The sequence below is a fragment of the Leptidea sinapis genome, chromosome 26 (genome assembly GCF_905404315.1).
Source record: "Leptidea sinapis chromosome 26, ilLepSina1.1, whole genome shotgun sequence".
In the NCBI taxonomy this organism is placed as follows: Eukaryota; Metazoa; Arthropoda; class Insecta; order Lepidoptera; family Pieridae; genus Leptidea; species Leptidea sinapis.
Genome location: NC_066290.1, coordinates 5,694,078 through 5,716,258, shown reverse-complemented (window position 1 = coordinate 5,716,258; position 22,181 = coordinate 5,694,078). Strand labels below are relative to the sequence as shown.

At 34.7% G+C, this 22,181-nt stretch overlaps 1 protein-coding gene across 2 annotated transcripts in view; it reads left to right on the top strand.

Annotated features, from left to right (window-relative positions):
- Positions 1-22,181, top strand: part of LOC126972530 (C-1-tetrahydrofolate synthase, cytoplasmic) — a 42,875-nt gene that overhangs the window by 17,516 nt on the left and 3,178 nt on the right. For both annotated transcript variants that reach the window (XM_050819356.1, XM_050819357.1), the window contains exons 3-11: positions 463-599; positions 1,610-1,844; positions 10,790-10,901; positions 13,085-13,310; positions 15,680-15,853; positions 16,955-17,120; positions 18,741-19,044; positions 19,458-19,675; positions 20,745-20,955. In XM_050819356.1, the coding sequence (XP_050675313.1) occupies positions 463-599; positions 1,610-1,844; positions 10,790-10,901; positions 13,085-13,310; positions 15,680-15,853; positions 16,955-17,120; positions 18,741-19,044; positions 19,458-19,675; positions 20,745-20,955 (1,783 nt within the window). The remainder of the gene's footprint in view (positions 1-462; positions 600-1,609; positions 1,845-10,789; positions 10,902-13,084; positions 13,311-15,679; positions 15,854-16,954; positions 17,121-18,740; positions 19,045-19,457; positions 19,676-20,744; positions 20,956-22,181) is intronic.

Genomic DNA, 22,181 nt, shown 5'->3' with positions numbered 1-22,181 from the left:
GCCTGTCGGGTTCTTTCCTAGAGCTCTTACCACCTGAGCCAACCGTCCGAGTGACGCATGGATCGTAAATCTTGGTATGTCTTGTTCAACTCTCAGGTTGTAATGGTATGAGAAGTAATGTTAAGTAAAGACTAAAAAAGACTACCCGCTGAACCTCTTTCGTCCGTTCTTCTCAGAAGCACATGTTTTCGATCGGAATTTTCACTCAGTATACTATATCAATATGGCCGTCGCCATAGCCGTCAGAGAGATGATAACAGGCCAGGTTTATTACTTTAGTGTTTATGACAGCTACTTCTTACACTCTCGATACGTTAGTCAGTTTGTTTTAGTGTGCGTGCGTTTGCTGAGAAAAGAGGCTTACAGATCGCCGATTTCCACATGTAACATTCGAATGCTGGCCAGGATTGTGTCACTCTGTGAAAATCTTATCGTAAAATGAAACGTTTATTATTTTGCCAGTTGTTGACGCAGCTGACAGCCCTGAACGAGTCTCCGCTAGTGCACGGAATTATCGTTCAGATGCCGCTCGACTCCGTCCACACCATTGACAGCACGCTTGTCACCGACGCTGTATCATCGCTGAAGGATGTCGACGGGTACGTAACAAATATATTCTTATAGTTACTATCTTAGGAGCGCTTTCGCACTACGTCCGATCCGGATCCGACCCGTACCCGTGAAAACACGGTCCGAAGTAGTCATAGTACCATTTCTATGGTAGTTTACGCACTAGATCCGGCATCCGATTTCTTTCCGTCAACAGAATTAGTACTGCGACTACACCGGACCGTATTTTCACGGATACGGATTGGACGTAGTGCGAAAGCGCTCTTAAATAAGTTATTAGTTTTTAGTCCAAGATAAAGGTAAAATTATGTTTGGAAGTCGCCTGAAGTTGACGTAAATACCCCACTACACTATTCATCTTTCTCAATTTCAGTCATTTTCCCGAGCAGTGAAGAGGAAGGGTAAAATGTAAACAGTTGTGACCGCTCCCCGTTATTTATGCGATTTTTTACTTTTTTATAAGGTATATTTTTGTTGCCGGTGTCTGTATTAAGTATAGTTGTTCCTAAACAAGATGTATTATTATTTTTTTAATCAAAAGCAGTTTATTAATCAAATTGCACAATTACTAACCAAAACTAAATTATAAAACGAAAAATAATCTGCACGACTTTATAAATCTTTAGCGTCTGTCTCTAATTACTTGTTTTTTTTTTTGCAAATTTTGAAAACAAAGACTTGCCTTAATCTACATCTTTAAATAGCAGAAAATGGCTGCTAACTTTTACGTATTAATATACGCTAAACGAGAAATATTAATTCTAATTTATTTAATTGTCATCCATTTGATATGGTTCAGTAGACATGTGAGTTGCAAGAGTCTTGGTAGCTGAAGTATGATACAAATGGTGTAGTGGACAGGCTAGCGTCAGGGTGACGGTGTTCAGGCGCATCGTAATAAACCACTCTGATATTTTTTCCCCTAATGCGCCAAAAGAAGTTTAACTTCTAAAATATTTGATGATACAGAAGTGATATAGTAATATTTGAACTAAGATTATTTTACTTTGACTGCAGATAAAACAAGTGCCATTTTCAGTTTGAACACAGAGAACGAGGGTCGTACAGCTCTGGGAGATTTCTCGGGCTTCAGCCCTTGTACTCCTGCGGGATGTCTGGAGCTGATCAAGCGGACTGGAGTGAGCATCGCGGGCAAGAAGGCCGTGGTGCTGGGCCGCAGCAGGATCGTGGGAACACCCATCGCTGAACTGCTCAAGTGGGAGCACGCCACTGTCACCGTGTGCCACTCTAAGACTGTTAATTTGAGTGAAGTTGTGAGTAGCATTTAATATCTATATACATAAAATGATGTAGTTACAAATTCAATAGTTTGTCAAAAAAAATATACGTTCTGCCGACAAATATGGATAAGTACATAATATCCGTGTTCGTTTTTCCGGCTTCCGCTTAAGCCATGTTATTTATTCTTTCTTGCAAGAATAATATGTTTTATTTATGAAATTTAATGTATGATTTGCCTTGTTATATAAAGTCGGACCTTGCCAGCAGTAGAACTTCCTAAAGTAGGCAGTCCTAAAACGAGGTTTTTTACAAACTTAGTATCGCGGGTATCGTCTTTGTTTCATCTATATTTCTTTAAATTTATTGTTTTGTGTTGTCTTATAATTGCTTTAAGAATAAAAAGTTGTCTAACGCTAATTATATGTGCATCTTCATATAGCTGATATGTTGGGAATAAGCTCGGTTTAAAAACCATAATTTTTAGAATGAGACTTTGTGTGCGTTCTAGTTGTAGAATGTGCGACTTAGCAGCTGCACATCAAGTCGTAATGCAGTATGAGATAACCGATTCAGCTAGGGATGTATAAAAGCTTCAACACCTTCTCATCTGCTACATTTCTTTAGTTTTTAAATATATAAGTTATTTTTTTTTTGTTAAGTATGTGGAATTTATTATCAATGTGGTTAAGGAAATTTAAGTTTTTATCAATTATTACGCCTAGATATTTTATGCTTTCTGTATTCATAATTTTGGGACATGTACATTCTGGGATAGTTTGGTTACACTGATGTGCTATAATGTTAAAATTTTTATATTGTGTAGATCTTGCATCATTTCTCATTGAAAATTTGATGAGTTTTGTTTTTGATGAATTAAGTTTATAATGAGTTTCTGCCCAACCAAAGCAAGACTGAATCAATACCATCTTGAGCATATTTGTACACCTCCTCCCAAGTGTCTCCATAAAATGTTAGGGTCATCTGCGTAAGATATTATTCTACAGTTGGTCAGTTTTATCTCACTTAGTTCATTTATATGACATAGAAATAAAGGAGGTCCTAGTATGCTCCCTTGTGGTACCCCAAAGTGTATCGATTCCTCATCACTGATTATTTAACCAATCTTTAGTATCATATAATCAATCAGTAGTAGTTGTTTTCCCCGAATCCTTAGTCTTTCTAGTTTTGTTATAAGTAGGGGCAAATTAACTGTGTCGCAGGCTTTCGCTTAATCCAAGAATATAGTTAAACATTTAAATTTAGTAGCTAATAGGTTAACAATATAGTCTGTAAATGAATGCAGTGCATCATCAGTAGATCTATGTGATCTAAATCCATATTGGTTATTTGATAGCAGTTTATTTGTGTCTAAGTAAGATTTTAATCTATTATTTATGATTTTTTCTAGAATCTTGGATATTGATGGTAACAACGATATTGGGCGATAGTTATTGACACAGTTTCTTTGTCCAGACTTGTGGACTTATACAGACTTTTTAACTTTTTAACTGACTTTTTTTTTGGGAACACCCCATATTCCAAACAGCGATTGAATAGGTCAGTGAGAGGCTTAGATATCTGTTCCTTGAGTGATTTTAGAACGTTTCCATTGATTCCATCCTGTACTGTTGGCTTTTAATGTACTAATTAGCATTTCAACATCTACTTGTGCATTTGGCAATAAGACAAATGATGAATAGTGTGAAAAGGTTGTATTTCTGTTTGGTTTTGACTTAGTTGTTACATGAGATGGTATTTTGTTGGCAATTTGTTGTCCTATGTTCGCAAAAAAATTATTTACTTGATTAATAGCCGGGTGTTGAGGTAGGTTAGAGTCTAGCAATTCAAGTACGGTATGTTTTGGTTTTTCTCTATTAACAATATTATTAATGGTCTTCCACAGTGTTTTAGGGTTTCCACTACATTCTTTAAGTTTATCACTATCATATTTCTGCTTACATTTCTTCAATATATTATAACAAAAATTTCTATATCTTTTATAAGTTAACCTTACTATCTCATTATTCTTTTCCTTCCATAATTAGGCGTGCATTTTATCTCTATTTCTAATACATCTCAATATAATATACTATAATATACTCAATATAATAAAATAATACAATAATCCAGCTGTAATCCACGGTTTCAATGTGATTCTGCTTCGAGGTATTTATTTCTAATTGTATTGTCATTGATTAGCTTTTATAATGAATTTATAAGGGTGTTCGTTGCAATATTGATATCATTCTGTAATTGAATTTCTTTGAAATCTATGGTTTTACATTTATGAACAATTTTGTCAAGATTAAGTTTGTTTGTGTGCAATGTTTTATAATTGTCAAGTTTTTGTAATTTAATGCTTAAAAGTATAGCCTTATGATCTGTAATAGAAGATTTTAATATAAATGAAAAAGAGTGAAGATTTGTTTTCATTACTATGTAGTATCTAGGCAACTTGCATTTGTGGTACGTATATTATCGTTTGCAGTAAAAAATCCAAAATATGCTAATGTTTCTAAATAACTTTGTGTATCGTTATTTTTCTCTAAAAGCTATATCAGCAACAATAAAAATCTGTTTAAATGGCTTAAGTTTGATCATTTATTGTTTCAGTGAATTTATATATTTGTCTAAATTTTTAAACCAATAAGGCCTATTAATAGTTAAAATAATAATACTTTCACTAATTTCAATTACCAAACAATTTGCTTCCTGAAACGTGTAAGTCAAGTTCTTGTTTATGTAAACCACAATTCCGTCATTCTTATTTTGGTTGTGAGTAGTTTTATACTCGTAATAGGCAAATTGTCTACATAAGACAGCCAGCACTCTGACAATACAATTAAATCCAATTCAAAATTTAGTCTTTTGTTTAATATATGTAATTCATTTAGATTTTTTTTAGGGGGCGTCCATAAATTACGTGAGATGTTTAAGGGGGGGAGGGGGTCGAGTCAAATCTCATCTAATCTTACGTTGGGGAGAGGAGGGGTCTCGGCAAATATCACGCAATTTTTTCTGATTGAAACAAAAAAAAATGTACTATTTTGATCCATTTAATCACATGGACAAGTTGGTTTCAATAGAGGTTCTTCAGTGACTAGGAGTATTCTTAACTAGTCGTAAATAAAAGCACGAGGATTTTTCTTTCTTTTTACAATAACTATCCAACGAGTACGAGTATGTAAGAAACCCACATTTTGAAAAATCTCACGTGAGATTGGGGGATGGGAGGGGGGGTTGAATAAAATCTCACGACATCTCACCAAGGGAGGGGGGGGGGGGTACAGAAAATTCAAAAAAACGCCTCACGTAATTTATGGACGCCCCCTTATACTGTGTATGTTTTGGTGTATTATATTTAGATACGATTCAGGTTGCGTAATATAAGATAAGCATTCTTCAGGCTCAATGTCGTTCACAGCCTCTCTGATATATGAAAATTATCCAGTGTTGTCAAAAAATTATTAATATCCGCGAATTTTAATTTAATAAAAAATATGGGAAACAATTTAGGGAATAAGACCTTTATATAATATTATAATCAATACAAATAATTTATATATATATATATATATAATTATTATTTTTTTATTTATAATCGCTTATATAATGCTCACAAAATACCTTTATTTATTTACGGTGTGTGTGGATGATGCAGCTACTGTACTCAATAACTTTTGTATTAATTTACATTTACTTTTTTGGCTTACTCGTGTAAGGCATTGACTATTTGATGTTTGAGTATGTTTGTTGCATCATTTTACAAATTGTATTGTAATTGAAATGATTTTTAAATCGATAGAAATGTTAAACTTGATATAAAAGAGTGGCAATGAGTTTCTTGCTACTTCTTCTCATTAGCTCAACCCTTTACGAAGTAGCGGTAGATTCAATAAGAAAAATATTTTTTTGACATTCATAAGTGTCATTTCCGTGACCTACATGAATAAAGTGATTTTGATTTGATTTGAATAATGATAATGATAATGTCAAAAAGTATACACCATTTAACAGATAACTTCAGTCTCTAAAAACTTAGTTGTTAAACAACAGAATGTAGTAACTTCATATTGTACGATTACATAAGGCATAGAGAATGCATTTGTTTCGAGTGCACGTTATTTATCAGGATGCACTTCAAGCGACAATTTAGTGTTAATTTATACGGTTTGCATAGATGTTCTGTGTAATGTTTAGTGAATAAACTTGTGGAAAGTGTCGTGTAATAACCAAATCAAATTAGAAATATTCACTGCGAACCTTATTAATAGAATCGGCAATGTGTCGAGCCGTTGTTTATTCCTATTTTTACGATTGATGCATTGGGTCACCGTTACATAGCCAATGTGTACATAATATCGCAACATATGTATAATATTATGTAAGTATTTACAATAGTTTCTTAATATGAGTACATTGAGCCATAAATTATAGTTGTAGTTTATCCAAATTTCTGTATAGTACGTTTTAACAACCTATCTCGGGCTAACTATTGACTGTAAATTTAACTGGAGTTAAGGCAATTTGTCGCAAATATAACTATCTTAATCCATTGTGTTCCTTTCAACATAACATTAACGTTATATAACAGCTTCCCACAAACTTATATACAATACGGTCTCAGCAGTTATGGTAAACTACAACTAAAAATTTTAAAAACAATTGTCTCAGGTTCTATCAAGCACAAGTATGAAGGCATAAAAAGGCATAAAACGCATTTATTTTCTCAAAATTGATTCCTTTAGAATTCTTTTATGTCATTTCTAATAACTACTAGATACTACTACCGCTTCGGAAACAAATGGCGCTCTGAGAGAGAAGAATCGGCGCAAGAAACTCTCCGAGCATTCTTTTTTTGCGCTCTTTTCAATAAAAATATACAATATTGTACAGTAATTTCTATCGCTATAAAATAATCACAATCTAGTCCCAGGCTGTCCGATCATTAAGATATTCAGCAGTGGTGTAATAGGATTTACGACAGAGCCACTTTTTTATAAAACATTTAATTTTATTTATAGATACTGCCTGAACAGTGGCTGGGACTTAATTATAGAAGTGTATACATTTACCATTAAAGCTATTATGTATCTTATGAAGCCTACTAGAATTAGTTACAAGCAATCCCTTATTTCTAGTGTTATAATAATGAAAATCACTATTAAGAAATCAATGAACTAGATATATTTAAACACTGCAAAACATTACCGAGACAGGAATTCTTTAAATAAATTCTTTAAATACTTAAACAATAATTCTTCAACGAAAATCTACACATAAAAATGGAACACTATATATACGCGGGCGATAACTTCACACCGGTTGCGCACTGAGCGAGCTAACAACTTGTACGGTGAGAGAACAACAAGCTATATTGTTCCTCGCCTAATTAATCAACTACCCTCATTTTTGTCAAATACAGTGACCCATAAAAATATTAAACAAAAACTGAAGAAATATTTCCTAGGTAATCTTTGATCGCATGTGAACTAATAAGATGGTCATGGGATGCCTGGGAAATGTTTGAAATATCTGTTTTTTGGTTGCTTTGGAGGCTGGGAAAGGGGGATCTAAAAATTCTACGCTGACTTAAAAAAAAACACATTCGATGGTAGACGAGAAAGTTATAGTCTTGGGAGATTTTATTGCAAAAATAAGACGCAAAAAAATAGATGAAAGTTTCATCATGGGAAATTACGGCTTAGGTCAAAGGAATGAAAAAGAAGAACGATTTATAGACTATGCATTTGAATACAGACTAGCAATAATCAATACCTATTAAAAAAAAGACCTATTAGAAGATGGACTTGGGAATCACCATACAAAACTGTCAAGAATGAAATTGATTACATTGTGTCAAATGTTCCAAAAATAATAAAAAACTATGAAGTCCTTATTATTGTAAAATTCCTAACAGATCATAGACTGCTGAGAGCAACACTCCTTATAAACCAAACAAAAAAATGTAGAATAAACTACAAAAAACTACCAAGAATCCCCAAGACAGATGATGAAATTAAATACAACGTAGATATGCTAAAGCAGAATATCGAATACAAACAAGAAGATTTAAAAAACGTTCAATCCTATTATTATGTGCTTGAAGCAGTGATGCAACGAACTTACAGCTTAACCAAAAATAAACAACTTTGAAATCAAAAAAAGAAGCAAAATATTAAGTGAATACAAAATAGAACCAATAAAAAGAAGAACTGAACTACTAATGAAATAGAATAAGGATATAAATACAAAGAAGGATCAAAGCAGATTATATAAAGAAACTAACAAAGCAATTTAAAAAGATTATAGCAAACACAGGCAAGGGATACTGACAAAAAAAACATATAGAATTTAGAAGCACGAAAAGAGCACTTAGAGAACTGAATAATAAGAAAATATGGATTCCAAAACCTGAAAGCCAATCTAAAGAAACCAAAACAAGACAAGATATTATGCATCAGGCTAGTACTTATTACCGAGAACCCTATCAAAGAAAAGATGACGAAATTGTGGAATTCAATGAAACATACCAAGCTAAAAGTACAAAATTAATTAGACCTATAGATAAAAAAGAAATTTATGCACAGCTGAAATAACTAAAACCAGATCAAAGCCCAGATCCTGGTGGGATAACCAATGAAGTCATTAAATTAGGTGCACCAGTATTACTTAAACACCTCACAAAATTCTTTAACATGATTCTTGAAGCTGAATCTGTCCCAAATCGATTGGGTGTTAATCGGATGTTGTAGTGCTATACAAAAAAAGAAACCCATTAGACACCAGCAATCAATCAGTTTACGGGCAAGTTTATCTAAGCTTTTTGCATCTGTCATCCTCAAACGCATAATATACGAAATTGACATTGCACAACCAAGGGAACAAGCGGGCTTCCGTTCTGGCTTTAGTACTATTGACCATATACATGCATTGGAACAAATAATCGAAAAGTACGAAGAATTTAAAAAATATCTGTACTATTTTATTAACTATACCAAAGCATTCGATAGCATAAGCAACAGCTCTATATGGAAGTCACTAAGCAGTTTGAATATTAACGAAAAGTATATAAATATCATAAAACATATTTACAGCAGCTGTACAAGTAATGTTCGACTAGAATCGAGAAGTGAAGCAATATGCATTGAAAGAGGAGTGAGACAGGGTGACCCCCTGCCACATAAGCTATTTATTGTTGTGTAAGAAAACATATGCTAAAACATATACTGGAAAGCCAAAGGACTAAAAGTTAACTACAGCTATTTAAATCATCTCAGGTTCGCTGATGATATAGTTATCCTGTCTGAAACATCCAAAGATATATGCAAAATGCTTTGCACACTTGATCAAGAAAGCTCAAAAGTTGGATTACAAACGAATGCTACCAAAACCAAAATAATGACAAACAGCATCAAATTACCCATCAGAGTCAAAGAAAACAGAATAGAATATGTTAACAGCTATATCTACCTGGGTAAGCAGGTATCATTTAACAAAACAAACAACGAAGACGAAGTCGAACGAAGATCAAAAATAACCTGGAAAAAATTCTGGTCACTCATAGAAATCTCAAAAGGAGACTACTGGATGAATTTGAAAAAAAACAGTATTTGATACCTGCATAAAGCCCTGTTTGCTATATGGCTGTCAAACATAAGATCAGGACAACACAAAGAGCCATGAAGCGAAGCATAATAAAAATAAGGATTTACACAAAGTCAGAAGTGAAGAAATTAGACAAAAAACTAAGGTAACTGATGCTCTCATGCACGCCCATAAATTGAAATGGCAATGGGCTGGTCACGTAACTCGCTATAAAGACAGCACACAGGTGGACACTCAGAATCAAGCAGTGGAAGGGACTTAAGGGAAAACTACAACTAGGCAGACCGAAAAGAAGGTGGGCTGATGAAGTAATGGAAATAGCCGGGAACGACTGGCAAATAAAAGGGTAAAGACAGAGACGCGTGGAAAAAGTTGGAGGATGCCTTCACCCGAGGAGTTCATATCCAGATAAATAAATAACCCATGCAAAAAAGTAACACGTACTAACATGCAGATACTAAGAAAAATATAAACTAACACTAATAGGGATATGAAATAAAAAAGGCTTTATTATTATTAATACCCGCGTGGAAGAGAGAAGTAAGACCACATAATTTATTTCCACAAAAAGTTGGAACATTGCGAGAAAACCGGGTAAAATTAGGTAAAAAGGGCGTATCCGTACACAGATTAAAAATATTATACATCTATTGTATAATATCATAAATGCATCTACCTATACAAAAATATACGAAATCAATTGGTTAACTATAATTTATTTTCGAAATTATTGTGGTAATTGAGTGGTGAAATAAAAATAACGGTGTGACCTTATGGCCATATAAGAGGAGATAAAACTTCATCAAGACCAGATAAGATTGGTATTGGTATGGGAGATCCTGTTTTCACAATTAAACAACTCAGTTGGGTTCATTTTGCATGCAATATTGGCCAGTCCCTTCATCCAGCCCAGCTCCTTCCAGAAGTTCAGAACACTCATGGGGTGTTCCCACACTTCTCGAAGCGACCTCGTAATTACTAAGATTTTTGCCCATTGGTTGGTGCGTGCATGTGTGCGCTTGGCCGCTAGTTAGTGGACTTCTAGTTTAAGATAAAAAAAATTACCTAAATCTCAGCGAAGTTGTCTGTTTACGATTTGTGTGAATCAAAATCGGTTACAGTAACAATAACATTCTATCTTGCTCTTGCTTGAGTCCATCTCTAACGGAGATTTTCTTGTCTCATGTACGCTTTGTTTTCTTTACGGTAGTATACTGTTAGTCTGTGGTTAGTATTAAATAAAATTTTCAGCCCGCCTAAAGCAGATTTCATTGCAAAAATAATACTCAAATTCATTGGTTTGAAGATAAAAATATTATTTTACTTTGTAAATCTTTTATATAAAGTCAGTTTATTTCTTGATCCATAGACAAAGACGGCAGACATCTTAGTGGTGGCAATCGGAAAGGCTGAGCTGGTTCGCGGATCGTGGATCAAACCTGGTGCAATTGTCATCGACTGTGGTATCAACCCCATTCCTGGTTAGTGGTATCACTTATGAGACATTTTTGTTTATGGTTGAGTTCTTCTGGCAGGATTTGTCATACTGCTTATGGCGGTGTCGTGGGGACAGTCGTTAGTCGCCCTTTCTTTGAAAAAGTGGTAAGACAACGGCTGATCCATGCGTCATTCTCGTGATCGGGCGCTACCTGCTATCAAGAACTATGCTTCTTGTTGTTAAATCCAAATCTTATATACTCATCATTGACGTACTATGTATATGTAAAAGGTATTTTAACTTAACGTCCACGTCCGTCTTTATCGCACATTTCGAACTACATTCGTCGGTGATGTATTTTGTTTTAGCAATCAAAATGTAATTATGTAGCAAAATGATTAAAAACGTCAAGTTGGTTAAATAATTTTATTAATATAAAGTGGCTCTTACGTGAAATACGATATTCCATCCTTTTTAAGTTTGGAAATGCTGTATCCATTCCATGCTGTTATGTGGACAATTTCTCACAGAAAATCTTGTCATTGCGTGGCGTTATATTCAAAGCGCGGTCAAAACACGACTGAACGAAAGCTGTACCTAATAGACGTGAGCGTAGTTGTTTATTGTACGTCAATGATATTTATTTATGATTTTGTTGGAATATATTCATAATAATTAATATAGTGCTTACATAGTACCTCTATCTATCTACAGTTTGTGTGGATATATATATCTTGACTGTTGTAATATAAAAAGAGAGGCGAGGTAAGAAATAGGAAGTAAAGTAATAATATTACAGATATATATAATTATAATAGTGGATAAATTACTTTAATAAATTTTTCACTTCTCATGCTCTGAAATTGCTTATTTGTGCATGATATAGGCTGCACAAAATCGATTTTTTGTGCACAAGTGCATTAACATATCTACTCATAAATGTATCTATATTTAGGCAAAGAAAATGAGCCATACAGCCAAACACAATAAAAAGTTCAGAGATAGAATTTGTTATTTTATAATATTTACTTTAATTTATTTGCCTCAAGTGTTTTTTAATACATAAAAGATACTAAAATTTAAATTAAAATACGGTAGGTTATTTAATTAATTAAAATATATATATATATATATATATATATTACAAAATTAATTTAATAGTAGGCTGTATAGCAAATTTGCTAAAATTGTTAAAAATTTCCATTGAAGAAGAAGATTTAGCACTCTCTTCTAATTCTTATGGAAATTTAATGCACCGAGAGTTGTGCAACAGCTGATATTACCGCAAAAGTCTCGGGAAAAATATCTCAATTTTACTTTGAATATTACTTAAAGAAATGTTATGTTATACTCACGGACTAGTAAAAAAAGAAGGACTCGATGTCACCTTACATAACAGTGAAGCACCAAAATAAGCCGGTAAACGAGTAAATACACTAATACAAGCCGATCGGCCGTCATTATGAGATTTGCCATCGTCTGTGACAGATCAGTTTGCGTCGTCGTTAAAATATTTTAAAAATGCCGTCGTGCGTTGTGAAAAAGTGTAAAAATGATCCTATAAAAGTATTTATGGCCATATATGATTATTTAAGGGAGAAAAATTATGTAACTGGTATCTTCCATAACCGCACACACACTAGCATAAAGGTGCTTCACTTGTTAATAACACGGCGCAGAGTCCTTCTTTTTTTACTCGTCCGTGGTTACACTACTATTTTATTTCCTCGCAATCGAAATGAAAAGCAGAGTTTATAACTCGTCCACAAAACCATTTATCCTCGACATTACTATCGACCCTCGCCTTCAGCTCGGGCTGCTAAAAGTCTCGGATGAAAATGGTTCGTTTTGTGCACTCGTTGTAAAATCTTCTATTCCTCGTGCTTTTTTCCCGTTTAGATCTTCTTAGTCGACCCCAGCCGACTTTAACCGGACTAGTGGTAAATAGCCGAATGCAAGTAACCACGTAAGTCTCACCCTCATCTCCAATTCAGAAGGTTTCAAAAACTTGACAGTCACATAAATCATGTATTTGTTTGTAAACAATATTGGTTTGTGTTTGCAAAACATAAATGTTCGCCATCCGTTCAGTTACTCAACAACCCGTAACATTCTCACAGTAAAATCTATCACAGAACACACTGTATAACTGAAAATATTTCCAATTCAAACCATGGTTAATTTTCAATGTATGTTATCGCATTTTATTTGGTATTAACGATTCAGATTCGACAAAGAGTAGCGGTCAGCGATTGGTTGGAGACGTGGCATATAACGAGGCCGTGCAAGTAGCGTCCCATGTTACCCCAGTTCCGGGGGGTGTGGGGCCCATGACTGTGGCCATGTTGATGAAGAATACAGTGCTGGCTGCTCAGAGACAACTGGACAAGCTGGTCGCACCAGTTTGGACGCTGAAGCCTCTTCGACTCAATGCTGTGTTTCCACCGCCGAGGTACAAATCTAAATTGTAAAATACTGATTCATAGTAGTAGAACAAATGTATTGCGACTGTAATCTTTTTATTTATTTATTTATTTCATAAAATCTACAGCACATTATATCTCTTATTAGCTAGGTAATAAAGTACAGATCATTGGCCAACAGTGATTTTATATTATATAGGCAAATACTAAAAAATAATGATGAATTCATAAACAATCTACTCGAGATAAAACAAATATAGCAAAGCGAGCAAGGAAAAAAAATATGTTTTCTGTGTGTGTGTTTGCGTGTGTAGTGTGTTGTTATTATCGGTGTTTTTTTAATAATTTTGGTGGTTTGACTGATGTCATCTTTGTTTAACAATATATATTTAACATTCAAAATAAATTTATTTTTGGTAAGGTAGAAAATATGTGTGAAGGACGTATTATAGATGTTGGGAATGCGAGTGACAGTGTGGTACAAAAAACATGGGCGTATGTCGGGTGCGGCGTGTTGGCGCTCTTAGTTTGAGGATAGTATTTAATAGTTCAGGACTATCTATGTTGCCGCGACAGATATCGTATAGTAAGGACATATCTGATATTATCCTTCTATCTTTAAGAGTTGATAATTTGAAATGCCTACACGACCTTAAGTAGTCTTTGCCTTTATACTGCGAGCGATATTCAAGGTGATGTATGAATTTTTCTTGTATTCGTTCAACATTTTTCTGGTGTACCACAAAATGAGAGTTCCAAATTGAACAGCAGTACTCAAGGTGACTGCGAACATATGCGTTATATAATAGTTTGATACATGCAATATCTGAAAAAGGCTGACTTGTGCGGAAAACAAAACCATGACTTTTACACACTTTGTTGACTGAAGCATTTAATCTTCCCAAAGTTCCCGAAGTTCTCGTTACTCTTGGCCTAGCCCTTATTCATTTGTCCTGTGCTTCCTTCCTGTTGTGTATAAAAAGAATAGTTGAGTCCCAGGCCTAAGGGTATCGTAAGATGCGACTAAGGGCACAGAATACCGGCGACAAGTAGCGGTCAAGTGTCGCTGTTTCGGATAGGTTAGTATCGAGGACCGGAGCTCGTCCCTTTTTCAGAACACATGTCGGATAATAAACTTAATTTCAAAAGCAAGTAAGTCTAAAGTAAGTAAATTGAATGCTTCATTTATATAGAGACGGTAAGCGAAATACAAACTACATTTTCTATGTCTAAAAAACATGTGTGAATGTTTTTTAGATATAAAATTTACATGATTTTTTCTTAAAAGAATACGTTGGTGCTACCAAACTACAACTCATCGATATATAACCCTGGATACGAAATTCCATGCTAAAGTTACGATTCGCACTGCCCTCAATTATTTATACAATATATTATTACATAAACATCTATTAATTCAAATAACATCTTATCGGCGTAAATAAGCTTCAAATGACAAAGCTATCTATAAAAGTATTTACTTTTAATTAATTAATTAGCAACAATCAAATTGTTAATTTTAATGAGACGCGGTATATATAACACGTTTTATTTAATTCGTACAAACAGATATACAAAAAAATCAATAATACATTATTTAAATAAGTAATAATGTTATTTTAATATATCGACGTTTCAATAAGCAAGTAGTTAGCGTAATAGCCGTCGACGCAACAAAATAACATTGCAAACTTCTAAGGTTGAAAATATCTATATTTTAGACGTCTGGATAGAGCCTCTTGCTGCTAGACAACCGATGAAAACAGGCCAGGTTTATTACTTTAGTGTGCGTGACAAGGTACGTCTTACACTCGCGATACCTATATATGTCACTTTGTGTTAGTGTGCGTGCATTGCTCAAAATAGAGGTTAACTATCAACCTCAATCGTTTTCGTCGTTTTCACAGCTGTCACAGTCTATCCAGACGTATTTATGAAAATATTATTTTATTCTTATGATAATAAGGGACAAGATGAGCTCGACGATCAGCTGATGGTAATTGATACGCCTTGCCCATTACAATGCATTGCCGGTCAGGATTCTTGAAAATCCCACAAATTCTGAGCGGCACCACAATTGCGCTCATGACCTTGAGACATAAGATGATAAGTCTCATTTGCCCAATAATTTCACTAGCTACGGCACCCTTGACCCCGAAACACGATAATGTTTACACATTACTGCTTTACGGTAGAAATAAGCGCCGTTGTGGTGCCCATAATTTAGCCATTACCCTGTGCGAAGGAGCTTCCCACCGGTAAAAATATATGGTAAGATATATAAAGATATATAAATGATCTAACATTGCAAACGGGTTCATCTCTAGACCAGTAACTGTTAAGGCACACACATTTCTCGATCGACTTCAGGGTTAATCAGAATTGTACTTAATTCCAGTGACATCGCCATTGCTCGATCCCAGAAGCCGAAAGACATCAGCAAGTTAGCAGAAGAGATCGGACTGTATCCGAGTGAGATATCTCAGTACGGACACACGAAAGCGAAGATATCCCTGTCAGTTCTTGACCGTCTGAAAGACCAAAGAGGTGGCAAATACATCGTTGTTGCTGGGTAAGTATGAACGCGAACACACGATAAAATTAAATTTACCAGTTACCACAACTTTGGAAAATGAGGAAAAAGTGGCAAGAAACAAACAATACAATGCTTTTGCTTTATTGTCGTTTTACACACATATTATGGACATATCAGCAGTCTGACAGCTGAACGGCAAAATTATGCCTATGTAGGCACAATTTTTTCTCTTCGTGTGTCAATTGTCTGAACAAATCTGGAGTCCTATTACCAAAATCGAAATACGAAGTTTCGGTTGACGAAAGTGTTTCGGATTCGAAGATCGATACAAAGTTCGCGACATTTTGTGTTTCGTTTACCTTATTCCCAAATTCACTTGACATTTACTTATTCGGTGCTTGAGATTACAATACAATTACTTACAACTTCACTTTTATGGTTATGTCTATGTTTCCGAAACGAAATTCGTCCGCACTGTTTCGGATCCGAAGTACTTTGGTAATAGGATTTAATTTAAAGTTCGTCGTTCTTTCGTTTCGGACGAAACTTCGGCTTTCGATTTTGGTAATAGACCTCCTGAACTGAATAAATGTTTTACATTGCTGCTTATTGACCAAGAATATTTTAAACAATGGGAGTAAATGCGGCAATGTATACATTATACATATATCTACAGATATAGCAGTCGAAGCTTATTATGGTGTACTTTGCATTTGTTTATATGTATAGAACGTCATTGCTTATATTTACAATACTATGATTACATTAAATTAAATCTATAATTATATCAGATGAAAGTGTACCAAGAATACTGGTAGCATCTCCGTGTTTGATTATAGCTAGGCTGATCCATTGACCGAAATAGCTCCCAGCGTGCTTGGGTTACTGGTAACCCAATATTTTTATTCAAAATAGGACTACTGGTAGTCCTAATGAGGAGCGTCGATAGTACTTTGTACATTCTCACTCACTCTCTCTCTGTCTCTGAGATCCACATATTATTTGCAACGTTTGCTGTCTTAGGCAGCCGCCCCAGCATCCAAGTGTTGACAATATGAATGAAAGAATATAAAAAGGTATAAGTTGTAGTAGTTGCAGTATTGTAATTAATAAATTAACTGATTTTTAATTGATTAGAATTACACCAACTCCATTGGGTGAAGGCAAGAGTACAACCCTGCTGGGTCTAGTCCAAGCGCTGACAGCTCACCGCGGTAGAAACTCGTTCGCTTGCATGCGTCAACCCAGCCAGGGTCCCACATTTGGTGTCAAAGGGGGCGCTGCCGGTGGTGGCTATTCACAGGTTAGTTCTAGTACTAGTAGTAAGTATATTATCATCATCATGTAGTAGTAGTATTTCATCATCATGATCATCACAGCCGGAAGGTATTCCGGTATTCATCCAAATGGTGATCTTGACTATTATAATTAACTTATCTATAAAGTCGTAGTCAGCTAATGTAGAATAGTTAATACTATTAAGTTAACTTAATAGATAGTAATTATGCAGTCAGATTTTTTGTATTTAGTGGACAGTAACAACATTTTGACAGTAGCATCATATTAAACTATACACGAATCCTGCCTAAAATTATGGAAATATTCACTAACAACAAAACTAATGTACTACGTAGTGGTTATCAACAATAGTTAAGAGCGGGGCTCCTGGCCTACTAAGAGGCTAGAAAAGCGAGGTTATATTTGCGTAGCGAGTTATAAATAAAATTGTAAATTGTGAATAATTCGTTATTGGTTTCGAAAATTTTATTTATATATTTTTTTTATTAATGCGTTCTGTAATGATAACTTGTAAACCAGTTTTTTGGTTAATTTTAAATACCGGTGGATATTGTTTCAAAGAGGTGTTAGTCGGTACGTTTATTCATACTCAATTTTTAGGCTTAAATTTGCCACAAAATAGACAAATATTATGTAATTACCTTTTTAACAAAAAAAAAACTTTTGACAACATCAATAATTTGTTGTAGGTTTAGATGAAACTGTAGGTCTAAAATCTAGGTCGCTATGATAGATAATTTTGTCTCCCTCTTTCTTGCGCCCGTTCTTCGCAGGTCTGAGGTAGTCTATTTTGAATGGGTGGAAGTTTTTGAAGTTCAATAAGTGATATTGAATCCTATTTTGAATAAAAATATTTGAATTTGAATTACAGATTGACCGCCGACCACCCCTAATCTTGTTCAAACGCTAATCAAGGTATTTTAGGACCGTATTCCAGAAGGGCTTGAAATAACTTGTTATCACTGTCTTCATAACTGAGTATAAAAAAGACAATAGTACTATTGTATTTGTAACTGTAGATGTTGTTTTCCATTAGTTCTTGGATTCAACTCTTTGATAAGCTAGTATATTGTTGATTACCAAGTTTTATTCTTGGATTCATCTTACTGTAAAGCTAATCGTTCTGGACAGTAACTATAATCCTTATCTTATTAAGCAAATATAATCTTTGTCGGTATCTAATAATCATTGTGCATTATCTAGTTACGTATTACTTTGTCATAGTCGTTAAAAGAAGAGAAACTTATAAAGAAATTTCTTTATTTCATCATATTATGCTTATTATATTATTTGATGATTGCGAAACTTAAGTGGCAAAGGGCAAGGCGCATAGTTCGACGGATAGATGGCCGTTGGGGCAGTAAAGTTCTCGAACGGCGACCGCGTACTTGAAGACGCAGTGTTGGTAGACCCACCACAACATGGACCGATGATCTGGTCAAGATCGCCGGAATCTGTAGTATGAGGGAAGCGCAGGACCGATCGTCGTGGAGATCTTTGGGGGAGGCCTTTGTCCACTACTATAAGCTTATTTGATCATTATCTATCTATCTGTTATAGGTCTTTTTAATATAATTCTACTGACAAAACAAGAAATTAATGTTTGAATTATTTTCAATGTCAGGTGATTCCAATGGAAGATTTCAATCTTCACTTAACCGGTGACATTCACGCCGTCACAGCAGCCAACAATTTATTAGCAGCTCAGATGGACGCTAGGATATTCCATGAGTTGACACAAAAGGATGGTCCTCTTTATGATAGATTAGTGCCAAAGATTAAGGGTGTGCGGAAGTTCTCACCAATACAGTTGAGGAGACTGAAAAGGCTTGGAATAAACAAGACTGATCCTGATGCGCTGACTAGCGAGGAGAGAACAAAATTTGCTAGACTTGATATTGATACCACGAAGATAATGTGGAACAGAGGTTGGTATTCATTCATAGATAACAATATTTTCAGTTTGTTACATTTTTTGCCTTGTTCCCGATATATTTGAATTGTATGTTTAAATCTTCAAATTTTCGCATATATTTTCGATAAATTAGTAAAAAAAGTTGGCAATATTAGCTACTTTTGTATTCAATTCATATTTAGCGAAAACCACTGCGTGTTTTAGCAATCTTTAAAAACAATTTTCTCTTGATATATTTGATTTCAGTTTCATGCGTCAATTCAAAAAGACTCATAAAGGAGTTTAACTTTTGAATAATGTTTGGAAATTTATTTAGTAAGTTAAGGTGTACATGAAATTAAGTCTCTTAAAAAGAGTTAAATGGAAAAATGCTATTCAATGCATTCAAATGTTGACAATGATACTACAGACTTACTCTGATTCTAGTTGTGGACCTGAACGACCGTTTTCTCCGTAAGATTACCATTGGTCAGTCACCGACGGAGAAAGGCTTCACCAGGGAGACAAGCTACGATATAGCTGTTGCTTCCGAGATAATGGCAGTATTGGCGCTCGGAAAGGATGCCGATGATATTAAACAGAGACTAGCCAGTATGGTTGTTGCCCTCGACAAACGTGGCAATGCTGTTACTGCTGATGATCTTGTAAGTAGTGTTTCTCCAAATGTTTTGAGTTTTCTTTAGTGTTAATTCCGCCAATATTTGTCTTCAAACAATTCGACGCGTGTTTCGCTTCTACACGAGGCATCCTCTCATTGAGTCTCGTGCCAGAGTTTGGCGGAACACGTGTCGAATTGTTTGAAGACGGCGGATTAAATTAAATTGGCGGAATTAACATTAAAGAAAACTGAAAACAGTTTGATAGTTATGGATTTTGGCAAAGTAACGCCTATGTCAATAAAATTAGTGTTACTGCTTTAGTTGAAGATTTCATCAAACTCCGTGTCTATAATCCCTCAAATATGTGCGAAGGGAACGTTGGCTGGTCCATGCGTCAACTCGTGAACGGGTGCTGCTTGTGGTGCCAGATCGACCTGTCATAATAAATCATTATCATTGTATTTGCTTGATGCGATAACCAATTATGACAGTAATCACGACCAGCAAGTTCACGAAGCATCCCTACACAAACACTGAATTCTAGCTATAAAGCATGATGCATTTATTGGATGCAGCACTTTATAAACTAATTTGTTATGTATATTACAGCCATTGTGAAATTCTCTGTTTGATTTGAAAAAGTGTCCGTTCAGATTCTTGTATGTTCTTCTCACGTGCTCTACTTTTTCCAAACATACAGAAGATTCAGTAATTCAAATTATTTAAATATAGTAAATTATGATTTGAAAGCGCCTAGTTTAAGCCTGATTTATTAAAGTGTGTTTGACGTTGATTTATAAACTTTCGTAAATCGAACCAAAATTTTGTAATTATCGTATTACTAGAACGAAGATTTATTGTGCCTATCTCTTTCAGTGGTTTATCGACAGATTTCTCTAATGAAATAGCTTTGTAAATGAACTTTTAAGAGCGGTAATTCAACAAACAATTCTACTAAAAACTAAATTTGTCAATGGATTAAAAACTAAACGTTTAAAAAGTTGAAACATTACGAAGTATTAAGTTGAAACATGAAAAATTGAACCTATTATTTTAAAGTGTGATCTTCGGTATAATCTAAGTAAATCCTTATTGAATATAATGTTAACACCAGGGAGTAACGGGCGCCCTGATGGTCCTCCTGAAGGACTCGTTTGAGCCGACCCTGATGCAGTCGCTGGAAGGTACACCCGTCCTCGTCCACACCGGACCTTTCGCCAACATTGCGCATGGATGCTCTTCCATTCTGGCTGACAAGATCGCAATGAAACTTGTAAAGGAGAACGGCTATGTTGCTACTGAAGCTGGCTTCGGTTCTGATATTGGTATGTAGAATATATATATTATATCTTAAACTAATATATAAAATTCTCATGTCGCGGTGTTTGTAGTTAAACTCCTTCGAAACGGCTTGACCGATTCTCATTAAATTTTGAGTGCATATTGGGTAGGTCTGAGAATCGGACAACATCTATTTTTCATCCCCCTAAATGTTAAGATTGGTCCACGTCAATTTATTTTTTTTTAATTATTTTGACATTTTTTTTAAATTAATTTATTATGAAAATTACATTTCAAATACATTACATTAAAAATACCTGCAACTTCAAATTTTCACCCAACTACAATCAACAGTTACTTTTGTATCGCGATTTTAATATCGGCAATACAACGTTTGCTGGGTCAGCTAGTATACCTATATATTTCTTTTGTGCGTCTGTTGTAACTGAACTCCTCCTAAACTGCTGTACCTATTTTAATGAAACTTTCTGGCTGTCTTCAGGTGAATTCGAGAATAGCTTAGATTCACAAATTAAGTACCTCCTAAACGGCTGGACCGATTTTGATAATTTTTTTTGTGTGTTTCCGTGAATTTGTGATTGGTTTAGATTCTCAATTCCGTCCATATAATATAATTCTCCTGGTCATGTGTATGTTAGTGAACTCCCCCTAACGGCTGGATCGAATTTTCAAATTTTAGAAATGTGAACAGACAGGGGCGTGCATATCATATAGGCATTTAGGCAGTGCCTACCTCGTTAAGGACCTAAATGTATATAGCACTTGTGTTAAAGTTAATTTAGTTTAATTTGCTTCCGTTATTTTACTACCAAACTTCTATAGAACACCCACTCATAAGAAAAATCTCTAAAATTCTATTAATACTAAATACCTTCGGTAAGAAATCTTTGCTTATTTCATAATTCAACTATGACTAGTTAGATCCACAGTGCCTACCTTGCTAGAAAACCAATGCACGCCCCTTTGTACAGGACAACGTCTGTCGGGTCCACTAGTAGATAGATATAAATTCAAATATTTTTATTTAACATAAGAATCCACTACACTCCTATCTTAATCTCTGTATCCGCAATGTAAAATATTAAGTCAACTAACTCTGAGCACGGGATAGTTATGAAAACAATTGCTACTGTGAGATGTGGATTTCTATAAGATCCTTTTACCTATTGTGGAGGTATCTGAAAACGTCTTTCGTTATAAGGGCGATGTTATGTTTATGATTAAATGATATCAAAAATCAGTTTCGGAA